The 27,538-nt window shown below is 48.0% G+C and overlaps 2 protein-coding genes across 4 annotated transcripts; both read left to right on the forward strand.

Moving 5' to 3' along the window:
• The first annotated feature begins 2,207 nt into the window (after nucleotides 1-2,207).
• SLC35C1 (solute carrier family 35 member C1) lies at nucleotides 2,208-6,654 on the forward strand. 2 transcript variants are annotated; one of them, XM_084520809.1, is made up of 3 exons: nucleotides 2,208-2,307; nucleotides 2,419-2,945; nucleotides 5,058-6,654. In XM_084520809.1, the coding sequence occupies exons 2-3, from the start codon at nucleotides 2,450-2,452 to the stop codon at nucleotides 5,615-5,617; spliced, it is 1,056 nt and encodes a 351-aa protein (XP_084376935.1). In that variant the 5' UTR covers nucleotides 2,208-2,307; nucleotides 2,419-2,449; the 3' UTR covers nucleotides 5,618-6,654. The 2 variants fall into 2 exon arrangements, with proteins under 2 accessions (XP_084376935.1, XP_084376936.1); XM_084520810.1 differs by lacking the exon at nucleotides 2,208-2,307 and having other exon boundaries at nucleotides 2,349-2,945.
• A 167-nt stretch (nucleotides 6,655-6,821) lies between these two features.
• Nucleotides 6,822-27,255, forward strand: CRY2 (cryptochrome circadian regulator 2). 2 transcript variants are annotated; one of them, XM_084519507.1, is made up of 12 exons: nucleotides 6,822-7,014; nucleotides 9,582-9,690; nucleotides 12,853-12,995; nucleotides 19,045-19,229; nucleotides 20,557-20,645; nucleotides 21,403-21,543; nucleotides 22,025-22,336; nucleotides 23,405-23,556; nucleotides 23,699-23,901; nucleotides 24,054-24,143; nucleotides 24,632-24,773; nucleotides 25,261-27,255. In XM_084519507.1, exons 1-11 carry the CDS (start codon nucleotides 6,839-6,841, stop codon nucleotides 24,769-24,771), a joined length of 1,740 nt encoding a protein of 579 aa, XP_084375633.1. In that variant the 5' UTR covers nucleotides 6,822-6,838; the 3' UTR covers nucleotides 24,772-24,773; nucleotides 25,261-27,255. The 2 variants fall into 2 exon arrangements, with proteins under 2 accessions (XP_084375633.1, XP_084375634.1); XM_084519508.1 differs by having other exon boundaries at nucleotides 24,635-24,773.
• The last annotated feature ends 283 nt before the right edge of the window (nucleotides 27,256-27,538 follow it).

Consider the following 27,538-nt stretch of genomic DNA (forward strand, 5'->3'; position numbering starts at 1 on the left):
CAGAACTACGTGATTATCTGCAAATAAATCACTTTTATTTTGGAAAACACTGTCAGCATCAGGGAATTATATTGTCAGGGCTGAAATAGCTATTCTGGTCAATTTTCCCACGTAGACGTGCCATGCATGTATTATAAGCCTGGAGAATAATCTCCCAAGAGAAGCAATGAACATTTTATTGATTGGGATATTTCAAACTTGCGCAGGACAAAGCAATCTTCTATGTGCTGAACGAGCAGACGAGATGGGATTGAGGGTTGGGGATTCATTTTTCCATTTCTAATTTCTGTGTTTAGTTTAGAGAAGATATTTTGAACAACATGAGCAAGTTGAGGAGAAAAACTGTTCTCTGCCTGGCTCTGATGGGGTCATATTTGCAACATTATTGGGGGAAGAGGTAATTTCTTTCAAATTCAAAATGCATGTGCGATGCTGAAGCCATGTGTATGTGTAAGGGGCCTTTGGGACCTCTAGAACCAAGCCAGGCTCTTCCTGGTCAGAAATTTCCAGCACACCACTGTGGAATCTGGTATTAACTTTATTTTATTTTGTTAATTTTGTTAATTTATTTTGTCCTGTTCGGCAGTTTGAATCTATAACATGCTAGAGAGTTTGGTAGGGAAAACACTCCTTTGTTATAAAACACTGTCTAGAGAAGGTGGGACGCTTTGGCCTGTGAGTATGGGCAGATGGGTCTTTTACACCCAGAATAATGACTTGGGTTTGTGGCATAATCACTTCAGCAGGAGAATGTGTGTGTGCAGCTTATCCCAGCACCCAGACTGCCTTCAAAGGGGTCAGTTAGTTCCTGCAGAGCTCATTGCTGCAGCGGGGTGCAGAGATCAGCGCAGGCTGCACCTCAGTACTGGAGTAGTTAATAGTAGTGGCAGTGACATTTTTGTGTTTAGCTTTCCAAGTTAACACTGCAGGAAGAGGGCTCAGGCAGCCAACACTTCTCCGTATCTTTATGAGCTGTTTGCAGATGTCACCATGTCTACTTCATTCAGGTCATACCGGAAAAGTTTTATTTACCTCCATAAAAACGAGAAATTTACTTATGTAAATAAGGCTCAGACAGCAGAGCACAGACCTATACTCCATGGCATGCTGTGGGCAAAACCCACATTAGAAAATCACTGAACACACAAGACCTATATCACACCTGCTCCAACTAGCACATAAAGGACATTGATAGGAGATTGCAGGGCTGGAATTATTTCTGGCACAGGTGTGGCTATCAGTAACCTCCTTAATGACAGGGAGAGGCTGCTCCGTGAACAGCTGACCTCTGTTGAAGTCTTTCATCCTTTAGTTTTTAATTCCCCTCCACATCCTTTCCGTGTCAGAGCACATTGATGTCAAACACCCAACCCAGCTGAAATACCGGCAGCCCAGCTGACGTTCAGATCCTGCAGCTTCCAGAGCTTTGGCAGGGCGAGCCTCCTTCAGTGCCACAAGCAGCGCAGCTCTGTAGGGATGGAGGCTGCCCTCCCAAATTTGATGGCAGTCTGAAACAACAGCTCTGTGCCTGTGCTTACTGAGCACAACTGGAGCTGGTATGAGCATACCCAGAGTGTCTGTATGAGTACTTCAGTCCCATGAGGACATCTCAGCCCATGTCCCTGCCAGCTCTGGGGTGCCAGCACTGGGGCCAGATTATTATTTCATGGAGCATCCCTCGGGCCCCTCACGTATTTACAAAAGCTGCAGTCCCAGCAGGGCGTGCAGCGGATTTGCTTCTGGAGATACGATCAGCCCCACCTTGTTATTTTTACCGGGAGGCCAAGTCCTACAGGTGAGGATGGCAACGTAGCTGTCAATGCTCAGTGCCTTGCTCCTTGTCGCTGCAGCAAGTAACATGGGGAAATAATTGAGACAGAAATTAAAGAAAACCTGCAAGCTGCTGCAAGAAGAAACGGTATAGGGAAGAGATTTATGTAGGAAACTATAAACGGAAGAGGAGTGACTTAAAAGGTGGGGAGGGGAGCAGAAATCTTTATTTTCCACATCACAAGTCTTTACTTTCCACGTCAGAACACGTAGGCCAGGAGCCCTACAGCCGCTCCGAGGGCCAGGACAAACAACCCGTGTCCGAGCCCTGGGGATCGCCCCACGGTGCCGGGCCCGGCCCAGGTCCCCTCATGGCTCCCCCCAGGCCCTGCCCAGGGGGGCGGCGCGGTCCCTCCCCGAGATGGCGGCGCGGGGAGGCGGCGAGCGGCGCCCGCGGGGCGTGAATAAAGGGCGGCGGGCGGGGCTGCGCCGCTCCGGGAAGCTCGGGGCCGGAGGCAGCGGCGGTGGTGGCAGCGGGTGAGCGGGGCTCGGAGGCGGGGGGCGAGGCGGTGGGGAGCGGAGCGGAGCGGGGCCGGCCCCGGCCCCGGTCCCGGCCGTGTGCTGACGGCCTGTGCCCGCCATGAGCAGGGCGCAGCTGACGCGGACCGGGCTCCTGCGGATGGCGCTGGGCGGCGGCGCCGCCGACCCGCTGCTGCCGGCCGAGGAGCGGCGGGCGCCCTTCGTGCTGCGGGCGCTGCGCATCGGGCTGGTGGTCTGCCTCTACTGGTTCACCTCCATCACCATGGTGTTCCTCAACAAGTACCTGCTGGACAGCCCCTCGCTGCGCCTCGACGCCCCGCTCTTCGTCACCTTCTTCCAGTGCGCCATGACGGCCGCCCTGTGCGCAGGGCTCAGCCTGGGGGCTGCCTGCGGGGCGCCTTGTGCCGGGCTGCCCGCCCTGCGCCTCGACCTCAAGGTGTCCCGCAGCGTGCTGCCCCTCTCCGTCGTCTTCATCGGCATGGTCACCTCCAACAACCTCTGCCTCAAGCACGTCGGCGTGGCCTTCTACAACGTGGGGCGCTCGCTCACCACTGTCTTCAACGTGCTGCTCTCCTACCTGCTGCTCAAGCAGACCACCTCGCTCTATGCCCTCCTGGCCTGTGGTGTTATCATAGGTGAGTGGGAACAGGGGGTCTGTGCCCACCCCAAACCTCAGAGAGCCCGAGGAGGGGATGCTCCTGAGGTCAGGCAGGTGACTGTAGAGGTCCCGGGCTAACAGGACTGTGGTGTCTTGCTCTGGGCTGCAGCCTATGGGCTTAACGCCTGTTAGGTTCTTGGTTGCTCTCTGGCTGTTGCTGCTGGTGCACCTCAAGTCTTCAGTCTTTGTTCCTGCAGGATAGGGGAATGCAAAGTTCCTGCTTCCCACACAAAACCCTTCCTACCTGCGTTTTGCATGTGTTCCTTCCCACCCCTGGTGGCAGGCAAAGCCCTAACCACTTCGAGTGGCTGGTAGTGCTGTTCTGGCCTAACGCTCAGAACAGGATGCTGAACCCAAATAATGAACCAAGCAGAACCCTCCTTCCTCTTGGGAAGTCACCCTCATACATGAGTGCTTTTGGATGCGATGGGGTCATCAGAGGGCTCTTTTCTTGCTCTGACTTAGGCAGTCTGCTTCCTGTGTCTGGAGCACACAGGTGTCATTAGGAAAGGAAATCACTATCACTTGACTGTTGCTCTCCTTAAGCAGCAATAACTGTCAATCCTCTAATGAAGTTTCATTTGCCTTAAGATGATACCATGTCTTTTCCCCCACAAAGGCCATTACAGAACTAGTTGTTTCTTCCCTATTTTCAAGTGAATGTTAATAATTAACTTTGAAAACAATAAGTGTTTGTTTAGACTGCCAGCATTGTTGGGACCATACAATGGAGCTTGCCAATTCAGACAAGATTAGCTAATCAAATCAAGCATAAAGCACCACCAGAAAATCTGGTTGTGTGGTGAGGAAGTAGGGCAGGGCATTGACTAGCTTAACGGGAATTGTTTACAAGCCTTCTGCTCCAAAGGCCCAATAAAGTGAAAAGCTGCCTTCCATTTAGAGGGTCATTTTGATGCCAAGGATGGTGAAACATTGACTTCAGTTCCAGGTGGACGTGTGTTCATGGTGGTGCTTAGACAAGCAGATGGACTTCAGAAAGATGCGACAAGTTCTCTATATGAGAGGCAAACAGGAGAGCCAGTCTGGCTGAGCAGCGACTGTTTCCCCCACCAAGTGATGCCAGCAGTTGGCTTTAGCTAGCCTCGTGCTCAGGTGTTACCCAAGTCTGTGGCATTTACCAGCCTTCCAGGTTTCTCTAAGGCTCTGTCCCCTGGCTCCATCTCCCTTTGCTGCAGGAGCGTTGCCTGTCTGTGTATGCCAGCACAGCCAAGCATCCTCTGTGGCAGACACAGTCATCCTCGTCTTTGCATTGAGCTCTTTTGTACTTGGACTTAGTTTACAGCATGTGTTGGTTGACTTGCAGGCAACTTCCCTCATGGCTTCTAATGTAAAGTAGCTAATGCAGAAGCACTGCAGCACTCCTTCAGTAGCCGATCTCTCCTTTTACATTTTGCTGAAGAGCTGGATGGGGCGAAGTCTCCCTCTCTGCCCTGGAGCAAAAGAGCCTGTAGCTCCTGTTTCAGAGCTGGTTAAAGAGTGTTCTGCCCATTGAAGAAGTTTAATACAGTGAGGATGCCTTTCTACTTTGTAGTCTTCTTTTGATCAAGGTCTTTTGTATTTTAACTCATGCGTTTACCATCTTTCCATCTTTTCTGACTTATTTCTGTTACTGTTAACAGTGCAGCAAAGCCTAGGTGAGTTGTGATACTTTTCCCTAGTTTTTTTTTTCTTTAAGACTAAGATAAGAGGAGTATTTCTTGCTACGTACATGTCCAGTTTGCTGTCTTTTCAAAAAATAAAAATAAAAATCATATGATCTTCTAAAAGTGACCTGTACACAAACAGTAGCTTTAGTTCATGTCCTTTTGTAATTTCTAAACTCCTGCTTCCTGCTCAGTGTGAGAATGAGACTGAATGGTAGCACAATAAATTACCTGCACTCCTAAAATAAATCTTCCCAGGACAGTAGTCATGACACTTTGCGGGTTAGTATAATAGAAAGGGGAAGCCTTCTAGCCTGTCTCTGCTTGTGGCTGTGGTTCAATATTAGGTAGATGATGAATCACCAACTGTATATTTTGAGTCCTTCATCAGATGTACATATTATGCCTGATTTCTTTTGTTGCAGGTGGCTTCTGGCTGGGCGTTGACCAGGAAGGAGCAGAGGGCACTCTGTCATGGGCAGGTATATTCTTTGGGATCTTAGCAAGCCTGTGTGTCTCCCTCAATGCCATCTACACCAAGAAGGTGCTGCCTGTGGTGGATGGTAGCATCTGGCACCTGACCTTCTACAACAACTTGAATGCCTGTGTCCTGTTCTTCCCCCTCATGATGATGCTGGGCGAGTTCCACACCCTCTACCACTTCGACAAGCTGGGAAACCCCACTTTCTGGGGCATGATGACCCTGGGGGGAGTGTTTGGCTTTGCCATTGGGTATGTGACTGGACTCCAGATTAAGTTCACAAGCCCACTCACCCACAATGTGTCCGGGACAGCCAAGGCCTGTGCCCAAACGGTGCTGGCTGTTATTTACTTTGAGGAGACAAAGAGCTTCTTGTGGTGGACAAGTAACTTGATGGTGCTGGGGGGCTCCTTTGCCTACACATGGGTAAAAGGGCTGGAGATGAGAAAAGTGGAAGAGGATCCTAATCTAAAAAGCAGTGAAAAAAATGAGACTGGTGTGTAGGCAGATTCAGCCTGCACCTGTTTCTGTACCTGGGAATTAACCGTCAGAGCTCCTTTCCTCCTGCGGAGAAGAGCAAGGAGCAGGAAAAATTCACCTGCAAATGGTACGGGGAGCTGTGTCAGGAACCAGAGCCAAAGAGCTAAATGAATTATGTCTTGTCTACTGGATCTCCCCAGCTCAGAGACGGGGTGAGAGCATGTGTTCTAGAGAAGTATCAGTTTTCACAGATGTCTTTCTAAAATGGCCATTGCGACTGACCTAATCTGAGCAATTCCCATCTCTGTGGGGTGGGCATATAGTGGTCAAAGAATGGGATGGGAGCTTTGTGTATTTAGGGATCTAGAATGACAGCTGACTGAATTCAGAGTGTGAAGTTACACAATCCTGAACCTCCATGAGGGGGAGCCAAATAGCCAAGCTGTTGGGGATAGTCCTCAGTAAATGGTTCTGCTGCAAAGGAATTGACAGTAACAGTTTATTCCTGTTTCCTTGTTCAATGTGAAGGGTTGGAAATTCTTTCCTCTTTCCTGTCTGGTTGTGTTTCCTGTCTGAAGCCTAAGAAGCAGCAGTACCTCAAATCCATGTTCCAGTGGGTCAGTAACTCATCCTGATGAGGTCTCTAATGCCTGTATTTCTTGCCTTCTGGGTTCTTAGTTTGGGAACGATGTTAAAAGCAGGTGTGATGCATCTGCACCTTTTCCTGTGAGGGAAAGCGTGCTCTCTGAAGCGGCCTGCCTGCCTTAATGAGGAGCAAGCGTGCCTCTGCCCTCAGTGACAGAAGGGAGAGGAAAAGCTGTTCTGAGGCGATTCCTCCCTCAGGGCGATCCCACAACATCTCCTGGGGTTCACAACACTCATCCTCCATGCCCTGAGCTCCTTCCAGAAGATTTACACCGCACCAGCTTCGTACCCCCCCTCACTGCTCGGGGCTCGTTCCCTCACAACCCTCCCCCGCCATTTTAGCCGGTCACCACCATTTCAGCGCTTGAGGAAAAAAAAAATAATAAATAAACTTTTAACCATATAACACGCAAAAACGCTCGATAAAGTGTTTGTTGTGACAGAGTTGGGGGGGGGGGGAGGCTCCTTTTGTGGCCGCTGGAGGGAGCCGGAGCCCGGCGCCTCAGCGCCTCGCCCGCCCCCGGGACCGCCCCGCCGCGGCCATGCCGTGGCGGGGCGGTCCCGGGGGCGGGCGAGGAGCGGAGGCTGCGGTCGCCCGTGATGGCGGCGGCGGCTGCGGCCCCATCCAGCTCCGTGCACTGGTTCCGCCGGGGGCTGCGGCTCCACGATAACCCGGCGCTGCAGGAGGCGCTGCGGGGAGCCGCCTCCCTCCGCTGCATCTACATCCTCGACCCCTGGTTCGCCGCCTCCTCCGCCGTGGGCATCAACCGCTGGCGGTGAGTGCGGGGCGATGGGGGAACCCCCCGCACGGGTTGGGGTTGCGAGGAGTATGGGGGGGGGGAGGGGAGGGTGTTTTTTTGGCTGCCTGCCTCTCTCCAGGGGGAGGTGGGGGTACGGTGGTGGTCCCGAGCATCGCCTTGGGAAGGGCTTTCCCCCCCCTAATTTAGGGTCAGGTAGAGCTGCGTGATGCCTCCCCTCTGCCCTGCGGCTGCTGGTGGGTTTGGGAGTGCTGCCCCTCCTCATCCCACCCCCGGGGGCTGTGGCTGTTTGGAGCCGTAAGCCCCCCCAGGTATAAGCAAACTTAAAGGGTGAGTCATTTCTGCGCAGCCCTTCCATACAGTGACATTATTACATAACGCCCTTGGGTCAGGTCTCGGATGCCCAAGTGCTTGGAAACCCAACCCAGGTAGGGATTCACCTCCGCCACGCTCCCCCGCACACAGGCGAAGCGCATCCCGCTGTCAGGGGCTGTGGACAGGGCAGCCACCTGGGCAGAGAAACCCTTGGAAGCGCACCTTGCAGCTTCACGTGGCGGCGCGTGGCCGCCCGGGGAAGCCGTGGGTGTCCCCAGTGCCTCTGCTGCCAGCTCAGCTCTGTCCGAGAGGAGCGGCCGCTTGCCGAGCGTTTCCAGAACACACCTCGGAGAGTGGCTAAAAAACCATAAATGTGCAGAAATCACCACGATGCAGGCGTTTGATTTGCAGGAGTTCGTGGGTGCTGTCACTGCTCACTAGCAGCCTGAATTGATCTGTCCACACACCGCGCTTGCAGCAGGCAGAAATGCCTTTCACGTGCTGCTGTTATTGCCAGCTGCCCTCGTTCGGGAGAACCCAAGCAGGGCCCCCAAAAGAGTAATTCCTGATCCGTGTAATCCTTGTTTGTTTCCACCCAGGGTATGGAGGGAGGGAAGCAGGCAGTGGTTCTATTTACGTTCTGGTCATAGAAATATATATGAGTGTATGAATTTAAAATACAAAATCATGTTATCTTGAAGGTGTGCACCTACTGAAAATGTCAGAAATTAGCACCGCTGGCTGCTAGGCAAAAATGTCTTAGCAAGCTCCACACAGTTACTGGAGTTCCCTTGTTTCCCAAGGGGAGCCTGGGATTTGTTTTGCTGTTTTTTCTTCATTTACTTGTGTTTTGTGGTCTGTGCTCCACCAGCATTTGTGTTTTACCTAGCCTCCAGACATTTATCAATCTGAAAATCCCTTACCATGTAATTGCACAGCATGTGGGAGCCATATAGGACTAACGTGTTTAATTTTCACAACACCTTGGAAAGGTGATATTCCTATTTAACAGCCAGAAGGTGGGCGGTTTGTTCTGGTTACCCAGACCTGCTTCTTGGTCTTCTGTACTTGGATATTTGCTCCTTCGTGCCTTGAACCCTTAGGGCCTTTCTCCTAGAAGTGCAGGAGGAGCTTGTTCTGCCTCAAAGCTTGCAATTCCCATCACGGGCAGTGCAGTTGCGTGGGGAAGAAGCACCCAGCTTGCAGAGCAGTTGTAGCTTTGCTTTCCTCTTAATTATGCAGGGTCTTAAGTGAGCTGATACAGACACACTCGTGTCTTGCAGGTCACAGTGCAGAGCGGGCACGTAGCGGTGTGGGAGAGGCAGAGGCTGGCAGACAGTCGCTCACTCATGGTTGTGAGTTTGCCAGCAGTGCCACGTGCTGTCGCAGAGATTAAAGTTTTAAAGCTGGTGTCTTTCACAGAGGTAGACAAAGTTATGATGTGTGGATGCAAAAGTAAAGGTGATACACTTGGAGATGTTTCGTAGCAAAATGGGGGACCAGCAAGATGCAACATTAAGAGCTTAAATGCATAATGCAGAAAGCACTTAAATGCCTTTTAATGGTTTGGGGATGGATGGAAATAGTTGAATGCCTTGACGTGCTCTCATCTTTGTGTCTTGGTGGTGGAAGATAAATTGCTGTTCTGTTTGCAGCCATTCTAAGTATGGATAATTCTTGCCTTGGGAGGTTTTGGTGCTCAGTCTCTTGCTGTTGATGAGCTAGGAGCGTACATCTCCCTGCTGTGAGTGTACATTTCTCTGCCGTGCCCTTCCCTACTCTGAGCCAGAACTTTAAAACTTGTGGTAATTCATTGCTTTCCTGAAAACAGTGTATGGACATCTTTCTTCTTCATGCAAAATCCCGTGTGTCACAGAACCCATGAAAGAATGTGAATTGTATGGTTTATGCTCTTCTCCATGCAGGTGATGTAATGTGGAAGGAGCAGGTGTCAGGGGGTACTCACAGCTCTGAGAGAGAACATGGGAAGAGTAGGGGTTGCAAGAAGAAAAAAAAAAGAAAAAACTGAGAGCTCTTGCATCTGGCCAAGCAGAACATGCATATGAATGGCCAAGAGCTGGCTGGTACGGCAATCTCGTAACATTGGTAGGTAGACTGGGAATGAATAATAATTCTTCTTTTCTATTTCTCGTCCTAACTTTCAGTTTGATTGCGAATGCAGGTTTGCTGGAGTTCCGTGTAAATCTTCCTCACTTGTCTTTTGGCTGTAGCCAGTCTGACTGACAGTAACTGCTCTCGTTTCTTTGCAGATTTCTGCTCCAGTCCCTGGAAGATCTGGACAACAGTTTAAGGAAACTCAATTCTCGCTTGTTTGTGGTGCGAGGACAGCCGACAGATGTCTTCCCAAGACTCTTTAAAGTAAGAGGATACACTAATTTTCTGAAGTGTAGCGAGAAAAAACTAATGTCCCACTGGTACCTTTGTTTTTGCTCACTAATTATCTGCTCATTGTTGGCAATCCCCTGGTTTCTCTTTAACTTCAGTACTGCCCACTGTGTAACCCACTACCAGGGTGCTTGAGCTTCTCTTTGCAGTTAGTGGGTTTTGCCTTTGTTTCTGCAGCTCAAGCCTCACAAGGCTGTGCTGTAATCCACCCACTCCTCTGGGTTGAGAGTTTCTTCCTTTCTGGACATCGTTTTCCTGCTGCTTTTAATCAGGAAAAGTGCCATATCCATACACCTTTAGAGACAAATAGAAAATGATCTACAGGTGAAATGCAAATAAGGCTTTGTGTTATAATTTCAAAAACTCAGAAGCCTGCACATTAGCTGACCTTTTTTTTTTTTCTCTGCTTCTGTTCAAGGCTGCAGTTAGTCAGCACAGCAGCGGTACACAGCTCGGGTCTGAGCTCCTTGTTGATGTACCATTTAGGACAGAGGAACATGCAGTGACCTCAGTGGTGGATGATGGATTGGTGGGATGTGTTTCTAAAGTGATATATCAAAGCTGCAGATCATGAGACAGGCAGGGCTGACAAGAGGATCTCCTTGAATATAAAGGTTCCTCAAGCAGTAAAAGTATGTGACTCATTCTCTGTCCTACCCTAAGGTTGTATTTATCATTGTCTTTGAAGCTTTTTGAGAGTGTCTTTGCTAGGAAGACAAAACTAAAGGAAAAAAGCTTGGTTTCCTATCATCTTATGGGTTGTATTTGTCATGAGGACTGTACGTTACTTATTGTTGAAGGAACCAGTGTCCCCAAAGCCTGCACTAGCCCAGATGCTGAGAAAGAGAGGTAAACTTGAGTGAATACCCTCCTGCTGTACGCGGTCCTGATGTGTATTTTTGGGAGGAGGGTGGTGCTGGGGAGGAGAATCAGACTATGCAGGTCATGAAGTGCCCTGATATTTATTTTGGCTTCTGCAGGTTAACACATGACACAACTTCTGCGCTGCTTTTAGCCTTTTTAGAATCTGAGTTATTTTTATCTTTTGATCTGCAAATAAGTTCTGGCTATTCGTAGTCCATGCCCTCCTTATTTTAGTTCAAGGACTAGGTATTCACAGGATAATTGAAGCTGTGTGGGAGAAACGTATCCACTTTGATCACAGAACTACAAGTAGTTGGCAGAATCTGGGGTTTGGAGAGATGGTTGTGGAATCAGCCAGACCTTGGTTTCAATACAGTGATTTTTGACTGGGCAGGTGGGTTAATGAATATCTTACATGTGCTGTAAGAGCGCTGAAAAGAATGTTGGTTTTTGTGCTACTAAAGGGTAAATGTTTGGCTTTCATGCAAAGGAGCTGCTGCACTGAACAGCAAAGGCTGGACAAGAGAACAGCCGCAGCTCATGCTTTGCTCTCAGCTGTTCTGGGGAGCCATCACATGCAGTAATGCAACACTCAGGTCCAGTGTAATTTCTGCTCTTGCTGCCAGTGGCTGAAGTATGTTCAGCAGTAACAGTTGCTGCAAAGGCACTGTGTGCAGGGGTCCAGTGAGGCAGACAGATGAAGTGTACTCATTAGCTCTGCGTTAACCTTTGTAGTGTAGGTTTTTTCGTCTCCTATCCTCTGAACAAATATCTGTAAACCTACCTCTTCTACAAAAGAAAAGTGTGTAGTTTGTTCACTGAAGTTTGCTCACGATCCCTTTTGTGCATGTTTTTTTTTCCTACTGTGTTTCAGGTTTTACTTTGCTATAGTCCAGATACTAAGAGAAGTCAGTCACGACTTTTATTTTGCATGTTTTATATTTTGTTATGCAGCAATTTATTGCAATATAGTTTGCTGTTTCCAGGTTGTGTTCTGCTTCCTGTGTAGCACGTACAATGCTGGGCTTCTCAGAACAGCAGAAAATAACTGAATTTGAAGTTTTAGACTCTTACCTAAAATCTCTTTTAACTTTAACTGCATTTTTTTCATTCCTTTCTTTCAAAGTAGTAATACATGTTTCTTCAAGACCAACACTATCTTTTCCAAGCCTTCTAGCTGGTATGGTCTTTCCTATAAAAGAAAAGTTTAAAATGAAGCTGTTAAATCAAGTTTCTATGTGGGGAGCATTGTAGGGCTTGGAATGTGTCTGTTTAACGCCTGCTCTGAGTAATGTGTTCTGTTGTGTTCATGTTTTGAAAAAAGAATAGGGGGCCTCTCTGAAATGTGTATTGTGGTACATAACGGTTAGAGTTCTCTGTCCTTCCTAATATTACTTTCAGGATTCAATCTCTAAGAGTTTAGAAAGGCAGGGATGCTTGTCTGGCTGCTTTCTGCTTCTAGATTCCCATCCCTGCCTTTGGTATTTATTTTTCAGTGGTCATCAGTGACCTAATAACATCTGCTTCTTGGCTTTGTTTGTGTTTCTGATGCCTCTGGTTCTGAGGCGGAAGAGCCTGTCCTGTACACACGGCAGTGACTCATGCTGTCTCTCTTGGAGACTGGTTCATGTCTTAGTTGTGTGAGGGTTTTTTTAAGTGTCTCTGCAGATTTCTGGCTGTGTTTGACTGGAGTGTTTGCTAAACAAATCTGTGGGCTGCTGCTCTGTTTGATGGATGCCTCTGGAGGGTCACTGTGGAAACCATTAAACCTCTTCTCATAGGATTCAGTTTCTGAGGAAAACTAGGCCATAGTCTTTGAGAGCAAGCTGTGTGCTGGAAAAGCCTGGAAGAGGCTGAATGCTATTTCATAAGGCCTGTTCTGTATGGTCTATGAGGGATCTCTGACAGGTGTGAAGATACAGAATGGGTTCACAGCTCTGCTAGGATGATTTTAAATATGAATCGCAGTATCATAGTCTACTGTTCAGAGCAGAAAGGTTACTCAGTTGGCATCCTTTGTCCTGTGATTCTCTCTACCACATTTGTTGCCTTTGGCTTGGTCATTGGTCTTCTACTAAGTGATGGCTGTAAAGAGATACTGGAAAAAAATAGTGTGTATTGTTATTAATTGATCATAGTCTCCACATAAAAATACCACCCTCTCTAGGTTCCCAGGACTTGACAGTGGCAATTACAATTTCTGCAATTTAGTAACCATACTGGTCAGAAAAGCCTTCTGTGTGACACCTCTGTGTATTGTGTTTCTTGCAGGAATGGGGAGTCACTCGTCTCACCTTTGAATATGACTCGGAGCCATTTGGGAAGGAGAGAGATGCAGCTATTGTCAAACTGGCCAAGGAGGCTGGCGTGGAGGTGGTGATCGAGAACTCCCACACACTGTATGACCTGGACAGGTACGGGCAGAGCAGGGGCAGAGGTGCTGCTTGGGCTCGGGTGGGATTGTCGCGTCTGGGATGACTTCAGGCTCCTCGTTTACGTTGATCTCTGTGCGTTGATCGCTGTCATCCTGGGTGAGCCTAGAAGGTGTCAACAGGATTACTCTGTGCACTCACGCTTTTTATTAGAGCGCGTCAAAGTGCAGTGACGTGAATGCATGGAAAGGTGTTGCCTCAAGCTAACTAATCTCTGTACTTCACAGTCATTTAAGTTGCTTAGCTGCGTCCTTATTGATTGATTTCCTTGAGCATGTCCTCACTGCGTGGACTGTTGTTTTTTTTTGCTTCACTGTAATAAAGGTGTCTGAGCTGTTGTCTCAAACAGGTTATGAAGGCAGGGTTTTAACTGATGGATGTGCCAGGACAGCTGAAAGAAGTAGAACAAGTAGATTGGGGCAAACTAATCTTATTCTAAACTCTGTATGCCTTGTCTTTATTGTGCATTTGCTGTGGGGAAGACTTGCATTTATGGTGAGGTTTATTTATTTATATGTATAGATGATCATCTTAAACAGTGGAGACAGTCTTTCAGCAGAGACTCTAAGGTATGCTTGACTTCATTCACGTTTCAGTACCATTCGTATAGGTTGCTTTCTTTTTTTTTTTCCTTTGGATTCTTTTTCTTGTACCAGTAATGCTGAAGTTTCTTCCTATAAATCTTCAGCATACATAATTTCCTGTGGGAAGTGGGAAGCATTGCAGTTTAGGACATACTGTGTGGAAATGTTTGCCTTTGGGGTGAGGGGAGTTTTTCACCTGTCTCATGAGCAGACTGACACCGCTGTCTACTTTTTGCATTAGAAGACACATGTGGTGTATAGGGAAATGTTTAGGTTGCCTTTCATTTTCAGCTGTCCCAGGTAACTTATTGCATCAGTAAACTTTGGCATCATGCTCTTTTTGTGTCCTTTCCCAGATAATTTATGAATAATGTTGAGCAGCAGAAGCCTTAGCTCAGCTCTGTGTAGGATTTCTCCTTCTGTTGCAAAAAATGGTTCTTACTTTATCATGCATCTCAACAAGAATCTTCTGTCTGCAGGGACTTTGTCACGTATCTAAATTTATCCTTGGCTTCTTTAAAAAAAAAAATTGTAGTTAGGGATCTTGTCAGATGGCTTCCGAAAATTCACGTAGAATAAATCAACCAAATCTCCTTTGCATCTGTGCTCAAATGTGGCTAATAGATTTTGAGGCACAACTTCCCATTACCAAAGCCAAATCAGCCCTCCAGTGTATTGCATATACACATGCATTCACTGATTCTATTAGTATTTTCTACCACTTTGCCTAATGCCCATATCAGATTTTCTATTCTGTAGTCCCTCTGATGCCTTAAAATGCTTTTTAATTCTGGAATCATGCTTGCCTTTATTCTTCATAGCGTTTGGACGGTTTTAAGGCAAGTGGTACATGCAGCAGCTATTTCTTCATGTCCTTTAGAAGTCTTTTGTGAGTGCTGGCTGGTCCTGGCAACTGTTGCTATTCCAGCATAGCTTTGTTTTGTGCTATTTCCTGCTGACCTCCCAGTCAGTAACATCTCCTGATGCGTTTCCTTAGAGAGATGCAGTGTGGAAACCTCCCTGAATGTCTCCATACTGAATACATGTGCAAAAAATAAATGCAGTTTTTCTTTAATGCCTAATCTGCTGCTTTGCCCTACAGATATCCTGGAGTGTCTGCAAAGGGATTTTTTTTTTCTGTTTATGCTTTTCTTTTTAATTTTTCTCAAGCTTTCTTTTGGGTTGGGAGCTGCACGGGGAACTGCTTTTGTGGCTTTTGTTTAACCTACCATTTTTTTTCTAGTCTTCAGTTTCCCAAAGGATTTTGCCTTCTATTATCTTTGATGATGCTATTCTTTTATTATTTTGACTAGTGATCTTTCTGAAATCTTTTTTAATGGTTTATGTGCCTTTATTGAATTTTTTTTTCCCCTGACATGTCATCTTCAGATAATCTCTGTGTTGTCTGTCAGCATTTTACCTCTCAGCTTCTTTTTGCTCAGCGTGCTTCCTATTTTTATTCTGTTCTCTTCTCAAAATAGAAGCCATTATTGTTTTGTTGATCCCGGAAGGATGCTAAATTGATGCATGCCGAAGTCATGGTTAGAGTAGACATGATAAATAGCACTTTCAGCTATACCTTACCTGCTGCCTAAGACAAATCATGAATTGCCTTTCCATCTTAAGGGTTCCTGATGAATCGTTCTGTGGAGCAGTCATTTATGGCATTTATGTTCATACCAGGCCGTGGGTTGTGACAGCTATCCAGCCTGCGTGGAGGCAGTTGAAGTCTCCAGTTACTCTGACATTTCCTGCTTCTTGGCATCTCTGGGATTTCTCAGCAGGTGGTAATGCAGCTCTGGAAGTCTCTCTCAGACAGAGGATCTTGCCCTCCAGTCATCTTATCCAGCCTTTTAGCTCATGGTATGAGTTGTCCCTTGCTCAGCTTACTCTTTTTTTCCTGCATAATTCATAACCTGGGGGTGGTGTCCTACTTCTCATCTTTCTTTAATCAAGTTTCTTTACAAAATAGCCAGGCCTGTTTTTAAACAACACAGACTAGTCCTTCACTTGGACATAAATGATTCCAGCAGTCCTTCCCTTCTCCCCTGCAGTATCCTCTGGGTACCACCACCAGCAGCTCCTTTCTAACGCCTACAACAAACCTGTTCTCCTAACTTGTGAATTTGACCAGCTTTATGTAGCAGGAAGGTTACAATGTCCTCAGCACTACCAGCATAGCTGTGTGGTTGTCAGAGCTTCTTTCCTCTCCTCTCCCCCAAAACAAGGAGAGGGCCATAGAAAATGAACACTGATGCCGGAAAATAGTCCTAAAAAACCTGGGGATTCCCAATCAAGGTTGGCAATGTTTGGAGTGTACAAGTCAGCAAAGATAATCTCTTCGGTATCAGCTTAGCCTGCTCGCAGCCTTTACTTAGCAATTATTCTGTCTGACAACTTCCAGACGATAGGCTCTGTTGTCCCTTCGCTGCATCTGCCTGTTTTCTTCTCCTGAGGATCTAAATCCTCTGTAAACTGCTTGCTGACGGTCAGCACTGCGGTGTCTGTAATCCCGAGCTGGCCGGGGTCATGCTGGGGGGAGTGGTTTATGCCAGAAAGGAGCATTGTGAGCTTGTTTGTTTGTTTGTAGCACGCATCAGGAGCAGCTTCACCTCAGACACTCTGGTATCAGGCTGAAACAGGAGTTAAATGCCTTTTAATAGGAGTGCTGACTAACTTGGAGGAACCAAGCACTGGGGAAGCTTGCAGACCTTGCTGGTTCTGCAAGGTATTTCTCTTTGAATCAGGAGAAATACTGCTCTTTTCATCTATGCATTTATTACACAGGCTCACTGGCACAAGGATTTAGACTGGAGCAATTGCATAAGCTGACGGGGCTCACTAAATAGCATGTGTGAGCTGGTAGTGGGGTGCATCGTTGAGCAGGTGGGAGCACAGCCAGTGCCTTGCCAGGATGGGGCCCTGCCATTGGCAAGCTGGGCGAGCTGTCAGGTTTTTGAGAGGAGCAGCTTTTCCTCGCCCCGCAGCCATCCCACTGGGGCACTGTTGTGGAGATGTGAGTCAGACGCTGACACCTCTGGGGGCGTGCGTTGGAGGGCTGCAGGCGCTGAGTTGTCGCAGGTGGCTGACTGTAGGATCCCCTGTAACCCTAGCAGTGCTGGAACTGCGGTCAGGTTTTGGTTGCCTGAGCTCTTGGTATAATAAATGACTGTGTGACAGTCAAAAACCCTCATACCTGGCATCCAGGTACTGCTGTCAGATAGTGCTGGGCAGCGTACTGCTGCTCTGGTAGCACAGCCATCTTCGTGAGTGCTCACTAACACCAGGAAGGTCGGGTTTTGTATGATGAACACAGCAATTCTGCTGTTCTGTGGTCTGCTCCAGGAGAACTAAAATGATGCAGTTTGTGCCACATGCAGGCTGAATTGGACTGGAGAAGAAGGATGATGTGTGAGCATTAAATCCTGGGGACGGTCCTGTCTTTAATTTGTGGCCCAGTCTGTCATGGGGTAATGTTCTGCAAGACTGTACTGCCTCGGTTAGAATGACATTAGGAGGAGAAAAAGGGCTCCTGCTTATGGGGCTTCCTGTAAAAGCTTTGTGCAGTAGGTTGAACTGCATTAAAATATTTGGTGTGCATTGTATAATACCCAATATTGTACAAAACCCAGGCTCTGACATCTCTTTTCATGGCAGTATTGTGCAAGATGCAAATTTTGTTGCATAATGGCAGCGTCAGGTGCTGTAAAATGTGCAGTTTGTCCTAGTCCCGTCTCTTAATGATCTGTGTCCCAGATCCAGCAGCTGGCTCCTTTGGAAGCCGTTGTAGGTAACTTCTCTCACATCCAGAGTCTCAAGGATGTCAGGCAGGGCTAGGAGGCATCCACCTGCAAGTCGCAGCGCTGTGCTGCAAATAGCTGCTCGCAGAGGCTGTGGATGGCAGATGCAGCCCGGCAGCGTGGGTCTCAGACGGAGCTGCAGCGCTGGCAGGTCGGTGGGAGAGGACTGCAAAAAGAGGCAGTGCTAAAGCAGCAGCAGCTTCCCCGCCCCCGTGCCAGGCACCGCGGGGCACACATTGTGCAGCGCTGTCACGTTTTCACTTCCAAGTGCTGAACTCCTCGGGGATTGAGTAAGGCTCTCTGGAGTTCTTGCAGTAACTGGAAGGGCCTCGTTTCTCTCCCAGCAGCAGTGCTGCTTGTAAGGCTCCCCTCGGTACCTTTGGTTGCAGGGTGCTGTGCCACGCTGTTGCCCTACACCTTTATCCTGTTTTGCTCTCTGTGCACATCCCAATTGCCCTCCCTACACTATCCCATAGGCCGGTGTCTTTTTCTTCAAGCACCTACTACACATCAAAATGAGCAGAAACGGCAGGAGGCTTCCTATGAAATCTCCTCCATCTTTGCCACCCTGCTGCCTCTTTCCACAGCTCCCTTCTGCCCCGAGCCTCTGCTGGATGGTGGCAGCGCGGGGACACGGAGCACACGTGAGGCCGGGCTCAGGGCCGGGGCAGGCCGGCGTGTCGCTCCTCCTCGCCACACGTGCGGCCGCCGGGAAGGGCAGGGAAGGCACATGGCGTCCGCTGAAGCGCCGGGCTCCAAGCCCAGCCCCTTGCATAAGCTGTTTGACCGTGCTGGGTGGGGAAGGCAGCGCTGCTGCGGCTCTGTGTGAGCTGTGGGGCTGGCTGCCTCCGCTTTACGTAATGCTGGCTTTCCCCTGCTGCCTGCTTTGCTGTTAACTCCTTCCTCTCTCTTGCCCAGGCACACTCCCAAAGGCCTCCGTGCTCTCTGTCACAAGAAAAATTGAGTCCACGCAGCCCTAGCGGGCCCTGGGTGCTTAAAGAAGTAGAGAAACGGGGAAGCCGTGGCTGCCTTTTCCATGGTGTGGTCTGACACGGGGGAATAGCACAGAACAGGTCTGCTCATGACCTTATGGCGTGAGGGAGGATGGTGATTTCTGTAATCGCCAGGATCGAGAGGAATGACGCAAAATAGGATTTGTCTGGTCTGGGAGAGGTGGAGGAGGGTTTGCTATCAGTCTGGGACTTGTTGTGTCGGACGGGGGGAAGTAAGGTCAGAATCAGGCTAGGAAACAGATGCAGGTCTGGGATTTGTCAGCTTGGGGAGACACAGAGTATTCAGACTGAGATTTCATACAGGGATTTGATGAAGAGCTCTGGGAGAAAGATGTGTGGCTAAGCCTGATTCAGCTGGAGCTGTTCTGTGATTTATTTTTTTTCCCACAGAGATGGATTTCCGTGTTGGTTTTTTTTTGTTTTGTTTTGTTTTTTGTTTTTTTTTGATTTGCATTCTTGTTTTTAAATATCCCTTTGAGGGATGCATCCAGTGGAATCTGGGGCTGTAAGTATTTCTCTATCCAAACAGAAAGTCTATCCTGAGCAGAGATAACAGGATACAGTTTTGCTGTCATTTCCTTGTCCCTCCTGTGGTAGCAAGGCTGTTAAGCCACCTTGCTTATTTTGTTTCTAGGATAATTGAGCTGAATGGCAACAAGCCACCTCTCACCTACAAACGCTTCCAGGCCATCATTAGCCGTATGGAGCTCCCAAAGAAGCCGGTGAGCAGCGTAACAAGCCAGCAGATGGAGACGTGTAAAGTGGACATCCAGGAGAACCACGACGATGTGTACGGGGTCCCATCCCTGGAAGAGCTGGGTATGTGTTGAGAGTGAAGTCAAGGGGCAACTGGCACCCAGAATGACCCTACTGAAACTGTTTCTGGTGGCTGCCACCTGCCCAGGACAGGTCCAGTGTTGTCTTTTGACCTAGGCTGCTTCTAGCCACAGAAGCAAAGTAATGTTTTCAGCCAGTGCTAGACCCTGAGAAACCAGACTGCTCCCTCTTGCACTACCATGGATGCACAACATCCCTTTAGCACTGCTCTGAAACGTTCTGCATCTGTCCTTACACTCTCTGCTATTGAGCATACAACCACTGTATCAGTGTCTCGTGTCCTTCCCAGCTGCTGTCCTAGACAGGTTGTGTAACAGACCTGAAGAGGTAAACTCTGTACCAGGCACACATCATGTCATTCACTTGTTGCCAAGCACCACCGACTTGAGAGCTTAGCAAGACAAAAGATATTACTGAAACTTCTTTCACTTATCCTGCTATGCTTTTTCGTTCTTGGAAACTTGGTGTTTGCCTCCTCTTCCTTATATACCTGTATTTTTTTGGGAGGAGGAGGATAAATAGAGAACTGAGGCATGAGAAATGTGAGGCCTACGTCAAGGAAGTGAATTTAAATGCAAGGGAAGGAAAGGTTAATGCAGAATACTGTCTGTGTATGTGTGACTCTGGAGGCTCTGTGCTGGTTTCTTAGGAGTGTCACCTTGTACCTTAAGAGTTACGGAAAAGGGGGACTTCTCAAACAAGACTATCCTAAGGGCTGCAGTCCTGGATAGATCTGCTTCCTTTGTTGTCTGGCCTTGTGCAAGACCTGCAACCTTACATTGGTCCACTCACTGTCAGGGGAAGCTCCTTTGTCAGCCAGGAGCACTGTGAGGAAACTGCATTATTGCTTCCACTTTTGTGCTGGTTCTTCATCACTAAAGCCCCAGCTTTCCACAGAAAATGAGCCTTTTGAGGAGCAACAGGCTCTCTAGTGAGCAGCTGGTGGTCATGGCAAGGTATTTCATGAGGCAAACCTGTGAAGCATGCGTTCCTTCGCCAGCTGCTCTGGCCCAAGGAACAGAGAGCCAAATGGATATTGCTAACAAACAGGATAATTGGGATGTGGCTAGTGGGGAAGGTCCCCAGAAAGTTGCCTGAAGCATTGCAGGGAGAGAACTTGGTAGTCTGTGTCACGAACAGGTTTTCCTCATGTTCCAAATGACTGGCCTGCTGTAGAAGGACTAGAGCAGTAAATAAGCCCCGTTAAGCAACTGCAGTATTTAACTTGTTTTGCCATTGCTTACATTTATTCACATCTGTATGGTTTGCGTAGACTTGGCTTCAAATCTTACTAAGTTCTTTCCTTCAGGCTTCCCCACAGAGGGTCTTGCCCCTGCAGTTTGGCAGGGAGGGGAGACAGAAGCTTTGGCACGGCTGGATAAACACTTGGAAAGAAAGGTAACCCCCTGCTATTTACGTGGTCATTCCTGCAGGCTGTGGGTCCAAACAAAAAATGTGTTGCATCAGCCATTGCTCTCTTTTCCTGCTCATCTTAGCAATGGTCACTACATTGCCCTATGGCAGGGGCATTTGGTATTTTTCAAGTACTCCTGCCATCTTAGGCTGTTTGTGGAGCAGGGAGTTCCTGGGCTTCTTCAGACGTGACGAATAAGAGCTGTATATTAACTATACTGCTGTTAGAAGCACATAGGATTCTTTTCCTTGGTTTTCCTCCCACTGTTTCCTTTAGAGGAACGCAAACTTGGAAACCCTCCTGCAAGTTGCTCCATCTGTGCTGCACGCTATGCACCATCTCCTTTTGTCTTTATCTGAGTTACTAGGAGCACATGCTCATAAAAGAGTACCTTCCCGTTGTACATCAGTCTCTTCATATCTCACTGAGCGGTATTCCTCTAGCCCCTAGCTGAAATACCCAAATTTATTCTATGGGGCTTGTGTTCTTCACTATAGTACGCATGAGGCAAACAATGTCACAGTCACGGAAGCTGACCCAGCTGCAGAAATACATGTATGGGGTGTGGGGTTGGAGCTGTCCACCTGAGATCTCTCCCAGTGGTGGCTGGAAATGAATAAAAGAGGTTGTGCTGCCACACCTGAGTGACCGTGCCACCTGCACAGAGGCCTGCCCTTTAGCAGTGGCTGACAGTTTGGGATTTATTTTCTTTTGGGGCTAATTTCTCCTGAATGTATTTAGGCATGGGTTGCAAATTACGAAAGACCGAGGATGAACGCCAATTCGTTGCTGGCCAGCCCGACAGGACTCAGTCCCTACCTGCGTTTTGGCTGTTTGTCCTGCCGCTTATTTTACTATCGTCTCTGGGAGCTGTATAAGAAGGTAAGACAAAAGGTTGTCTGGTTTTGAGCATAGCTTGATTCTGGTTCCAAGACAGCGTGCTGGAACAGCTGCAAAATCAGCAATTGCTTCACTTGTGTTCGACTGTTGGGTAAAGCTTGTTGCTGGTACAGAAGAGTCTCTCGGGTAAGGAAAAGTGATTTTCCTGTATGTAGTTGAGCAGCCCTTATATCTGCTGGTACCCTGTTCTTCAGCCTGGACTCCTGTCATGAGCCACGTCGGGCTTTTTACTGTTGGTTATGGGTGGCTCAAGTCACTTGCCAGCGTACTGAGTGGGCTAAAAGCATGCTCTGACATCACCACCCGGGGTTTCTGCTAAAGGATGATCTGGAATTGAGCTCCTTTATGGAAGTTGTCAGTATCAGACTTGAGAATTGTGTGTAAATGCATGGGTGTCTTGCAGCTCAGCATAATGAAGCCAGTCCTCCCCTGCTTGTGAATGCCTTTGTTCCTTCCTCTGCAGGTGAAGCGGAACAGCACTCCTCCCCTCTCTCTGTACGGACAGCTTCTATGGAGGGAATTTTTCTACACAGCAGCCACAAACAACCCAAAGTTTGATCGCATGGAGGGGAACCCCATCTGCATTCAGATCCCCTGGGACAAGAACCCTGAAGCCTTGGCAAAGTGGGCAGAGGGCAAGACAGGTTTCCCTTGGATCGATGCAATCATGACCCAACTGAGGCAGGAAGGGTGGATCCACCATTTGGCCAGGCACGCTGTGGCCTGCTTCCTGACCAGGGGCGACCTCTGGATCAGCTGGGAGTCAGGAGTCAGGGTGAGTCTAGCATTTCCAGAGGCTTGTAGGAGGCCATAAGGAAAGCAAAGTCTCCCTGGCACTTGCTGCAAGGATTGGCACACAGGTATGGCTTTTGCTTGGCATGTAAAAGTTGTGTGGAAGACAGGAATTGTTAGCAGGCTCCTTGCCTGCCAACAGTCTGCCTTCTACCATGAGGGATCAAACAGTATCAAGAGTCTCCAGTTACCACAGCTAACTGTTAGTGGGTCCCACTGGTAAACAAGGACTGGGATTTGGGTTTGGGTTTGGGGGAGCTATTTTGGTAAAATGCTATCAGTCCGTCTGTTTCCTTTGCAAGTTCAATGTATCTTTGTAACTGGACCTTTCTCCTCATTGTGTAATCCATCACCGTGCCAGTCAGGGAACGCTCCGTGACTGTGAAATCTGAGTCTAGATTCTCTCAAGAAAAGAGGTAAAAGCCACTCTTTTTGGGACATCGGAAGGGACAAACAGCTTGAACTTACTGGGTGCACATATTGCCCTATGCAGAAAGTAGAGGCAGAAGCAGTGTCTTGTCAGAAGGCTGTCAAAGCAGAGCGTAGCTGAAAGTGTGTCAGAGTCAGGTGCTAAAAGTGCTGCATCTGTGCATGGATGTGAGCGAGTTACTGCTGCAACCTGCCCGCTTCTTGGAGTGGCAGTGAGCTCTGGGTCATTCAGAGGGGCTCTCTCTTCCTGCTTTGGTGCTTGGTCTTCTGTTCAGCATCTGCCTGCTTCTCACAGTTGGTGCTTTGCACTTGTTACACCTCCCCAGTTAGAATCAATACCCAAGGCTTGCTGTAACACTAGGTAGTGATTTAGTTTGTAGCTGCATGAGAGATTATCCAGCATTGTATCAGTGTGAGCAGACAGTGCCTCCCTATGTGAAGGTGTCAGGAAGTGTGATATATTGACCAGCCACCTGGCTTAAGCCAGCAGATTGCCTCTTTGCTGCTGCTTTGGTTTCTGAGAGCTGTTCAGTGCTTGCCCTTTGAACTGGCCTCTTGGTTTCTCCTGGCAAGAAGCCCTAGCTGGGGAAGCTCTCACTGCATTCTCCTTCAATTGCTGCAGGTATTTGATGAATTGTTGCTGGATGCAGATTTCAGTGTCAATGCAGGCAGCTGGATGTGGCTTTCATGCAGCGCGTTCTTCCAGCAGTTCTTCCACTGTTACTGCCCCGTGGGCTTTGGACGTCGCACAGACCCCAGCGGTGACTACGTTAAGTAAGTAGAGTGTCTGGAGCTTCTTTCTGGCTTGATCTGTCAGCCTGAGTCATTCATTAGCTGATATGGTACTTCCTGTGCACCGTGGGTGCTATCTTGCTGTACTTTAAGTGGTTTGTGTGCATCTTTTAACTTGTTGCAGGAGGTATCTGCCCAAACTAAAGGGCTTCCCCGCACGATACATCTACGAACCGTGGAATGCCCCAGAGTCTGTGCAGAAGGCAGCCAAGTGCATCATTGGGGTGGACTACCCCAAACCCATGGTGAACCATGCTGAGACCAGTCGGTTGAACATCGAACGCATGAAGCAGATCTACCAGCAGCTGTCACGCTACAGGGGGCTCTGTAAGTAACAAAAAAAGCAAAAGATTTTGTCTTTAATATGACATAGAATATGACACGTGCTGGTTTGTGATCACAAAGGTGTTTGCATGTGAAAGGCTTATCCCAGCCCAAATATTTCTTGCTTCTATTATGATGATCTTGCGTTTCTCTAGGTTTACTGGCATCAGTCCCTTCATGTGTGGAAGATCTCAGTGGCCCCGTTGCAGACTCGGCTTCAGGGCAGGGCAGCAGCACCAGTACAGGTGAGTTGGAAGTATTTGGGTACTTAAGACATACCGTCATGGGCAGGAGAGAGATTCTTTTCTTAATAAGAGGAGGATGTAGCTAGGAAACTATAGATCATGTTCATCTTCCTTTAGGCTTTCTTCAGAGGTCCCCAGTGAGCCTTCGTGCCTAAAAGGGCTGAAGAATAGTGAATCTCTTACTGCTCATATGGGATCATATGCAGCCATTTAAGGGAGGAGTGCAGATCACTGTAGGGCTAATCTGGTGTAATTAAGCTTTCCTCTATCAAAGGAGGACACTTTCATGTTTGTTCTGGTGGACTTAATTATTCTGCTTTTAAAAGAAGTATTTCAAAATCTTTTAAGAAGGCTGTGGCAACATCTTTCTGTGCTTGTACATTGCACATTCTCCTTGCTCCCAGCTCTGTGGCATGTTAGGCTAGGGTATACGTGTGAGGAGATCTAAAGCCAAAGGAAATGTTGCAGTGACTCTTCTTCCTCTCCAGCAGTGAGACTGCCGCAGTCTGACCAGGCTTCGCCAAAGCGCAAACACGAGGGAGCAGAAGAGCTGTGCACTGAAGAACTGTACAAACGAGCCAAAGTGACAGGCCTCCCTGCTTCAGAGATCCCTGGCAAGAGTTTATGATTGTGAGTAGTCTCTGGCATGATCTGGCCTAAACTGTGTTGTTCTGACAGCAAGCAAGGCTCAATTCTATTTGTTCCCTACAGTTTAATGAACAAAATGGACTTGCCTGGGGAGAAAGGTGGCTCCTGACTCTTAATTGCATAGCCATGTAATTTGACAGTGGCCTGCCTTCTAGTTGTTTTTGCTTTTTCTTGACAAGCTGTTAACTCGGTAGTCCAGCAGAGAGCAGTACCATATGACTAGAACAAGCACAGACCACAGTTATGTTTGGGTTTGCTCTAGGGAGGTTTCTTCCCCTTCCAGGCTGAGTTTGCAGCCAGGTTTGCCCATGTGGTGAGGGCACAGGGTGGAGGAGGGGAGAAAGCAGGCCCAGTCTTCTGCCTGAGATGTCCCATATTCCAGGAGGGAAGGAGCTGATTGCATGTTTTGCCAATTTTTCACTATGTGGGGGAGCTCAAGGCAAACTCTCTCTTCTGCTTTCTCCTTCAGCCAGCAATATGCAGCTTGCAAGTGAAGAGTGAGAGTGCTGGAGGTGACCCGAAGAGTAGAGGCTGCTGCAACCACAGAAGGACTGCAACTTGTGATCTGCAACAGAAAATCTGGGGCGTCTCATAAAAATGTGTAGTTCCAATAGCTGCCACAAAAGGGCACTGTGTTACTTGTACTTGGGAATATTTGGCTTTCTGCTCTCCAAAGAGCTAAATGTTTCTTTTCAGCCATGCCCAAAATCTGCCCTCATTTAAGAGGGCAAAAGCTTTCTTTCAACTTGTTCACTCCCAAGTGTATCTGTCGTTTCTGACAATGGATCAGCACATGTGACTTGCTGCATTGATAGAGGGAGCAGCATCTGCACATCTCAGAAATAGTGAATGTCCTTTCTCATCACTAGTACTAGGCAGCAAGGTATGCTAAGATTAATTCAGTAGTTGCAAAGGAGAAGAAAGCTGCTGGAATATCAAGCTGAGTACCCATCCTACAAGAAAACAGGAAAATCTCTATATTTGTTTCTCTAGGCTAGACTGGTGGGGATGTAAACACTTTCCAAGTAAATCAAGGTGGTACACGTGTGGGGATGAAAAAGAAATGAGGGATAACTGTAGTAGAAGAACAAAGAGATACAAACTGTCTGTACCTTTAAAAGGCACTTAAAACTTTCCCTGAAGAAGAATCTTACTAGTGCAAGGTGAGCCGTAGTGCTGTTGCCTCCAACAGGCAGCTTCAGAGCAGCCTGCCGTTTCAGGGAGATGACTGTGAGAGAAGTAGGAATTTTTTGGAGAATAAAACCATACTTTGATATGATTAAAGCAGCCTCCCAAAAGCTTGCTGATCCACATAATGAGTGAGCTGTAGGGGAACAGTCCTGGGCTCAGGGCTTTACAGCCTTTCCTTCCCTGAGTGAGGCACTCTCAAATGGAGTGACCAGTGTCTAGTGTGTAGCCTGTGGAGTGCATCTTACTGGTAGAGGATGTATCACACATCAGCTCCTTGAAGCGAGTCTTCCTTGGGCTCAGTTCGCTGTCTGTTCTGTGTGAATGTTTGCTCTTTCCTGTATTGACATCTGTGGTTTTGAGTTTCTGCGCAGCATAGTCCCCGTATCTCATACCCTGCACACTGCTCCTTGTTCCCATTCACGTTCAGGCTGGTGCATTGTAGTCTAGCAGGACGACCATGTATCTGTTCTGCCTCTTAACCATACACTTCTTGGCCTGGTCCTGCTACAGGATGTCATTTCAGCACAGTACTGCAGAAGAGCCTCTGTTTAGGCAGTTTCCAAGAGGGATTATGTCAGGTAGCTAATCCCGTGCAATGTTCTGCTGTCGGCACTGTTCTCATTTGCTGTCCAAAACCTTTCATCCCCACCCTGGCACCGATAGTGTGGGGCTAGACGTGAGCTTAGCCAACTAGCAGCTTGGGGAGCACGGTCATCGTGTCCCACTCTGACTGGGATAAAAAGATTCACTTCTGGAGCCCATGCTTGAACCCAGAGCAATGGGACTGCAAGGAGAAACTGACTCAAGTGTATCTGGGAAACCTGGAGTGGTGGAAGAAGTGGAATTGTGTCCAAAAGTTAGTTAATAGAATAGCTGAATAACTTTTCCTTCCAACTAACCTCCCAGAGGCATTGATCCGAGATTTCCTTTCCCAAGGGAATCCTTTGGGCAGACTGTCCAAGTAAGTGAGTCACTTTTCCAGGCCTTCCTTTCTTCTAAGCTCCTGTCCACCAGAGTCTCCCTGGGATAACCCAGTAATCAGCAGGTTTTGTCTCCAGTCTGACCCAGATCTTATCCCCACTGAGGGCAGTAAGGTATGAGGGAAAGGAGGCCTTCCCACCATCTTCTGCTGCAGATGGAAGAAAGGGGAAAGACATGCACTTTGTACATTTCGACTAGAGAAATTGTGACTTCTGTCTTTTGGAGAGTCTCTTGCTTAGGCAATGGTCTGTAAATATTACTCGTTTTGTTTTTATAAATGTCGTTAACTCTCTCTATGCTGTCATTCCAATTATTTAATTTGGTAAGTAGCATTTTGGGGCTGGGTCCATGGGGGTAAATAGCCAAAGGGAGTGCGTGCAAAATCTCCCAAGAGATTTTTGGGAAGGCTTTTGGGTGAGGGGGAAATCACATTTGCAAGGTTTTTGTCGTCATCTGTGGTGAGGATGGTGGCAGCTGGGAGAGCTGCAGTCCTTGGAGCAGAACAGGTAAGGACAGTGAGAAACGCAAGGTGAAGAAAAAACTCTTGCAAGAAACATTAAGGAGGCTGGGATTCA

The sequence above is a fragment of the Aythya ferina genome (assembly GCF_964211825.1).
Source record: "Aythya ferina genome assembly, chromosome: 5".
In the NCBI taxonomy this organism is placed as follows: Eukaryota; Metazoa; Chordata; class Aves; order Anseriformes; family Anatidae; genus Aythya; species Aythya ferina.

Coding starts and splice junctions, on each gene's coding strand:
- CRY2 (XM_084519507.1), top strand. CDS start 6,839: ATGGCGGCGGCGGCTGCGGCCCCATCCAGCTCCGTGCACTGGTTCCGC. Junction 20,646..21,402: donor ATAAACACTTGGAAAGAAAG/GTAACCCCCTGC, acceptor GAATGTATTTAG/GCATGGGTTGCAAATTACGA. Junction 23,902..24,053: donor GTCACGCTACAGGGGGCTCT/GTAAGTAACAAA, acceptor GCGTTTCTCTAG/GTTTACTGGCATCAGTCCCT.
- SLC35C1 (XM_084520810.1), top strand. CDS start 2,411: ATGAGCAGGGCGCAGCTGACGCGGACCGGGCTCCTGCGGATGGCGCTG. Junction 2,946..5,057: donor GGCCTGTGGTGTTATCATAG/GTGAGTGGGAAC, acceptor CTTTTGTTGCAG/GTGGCTTCTGGCTGGGCGTT.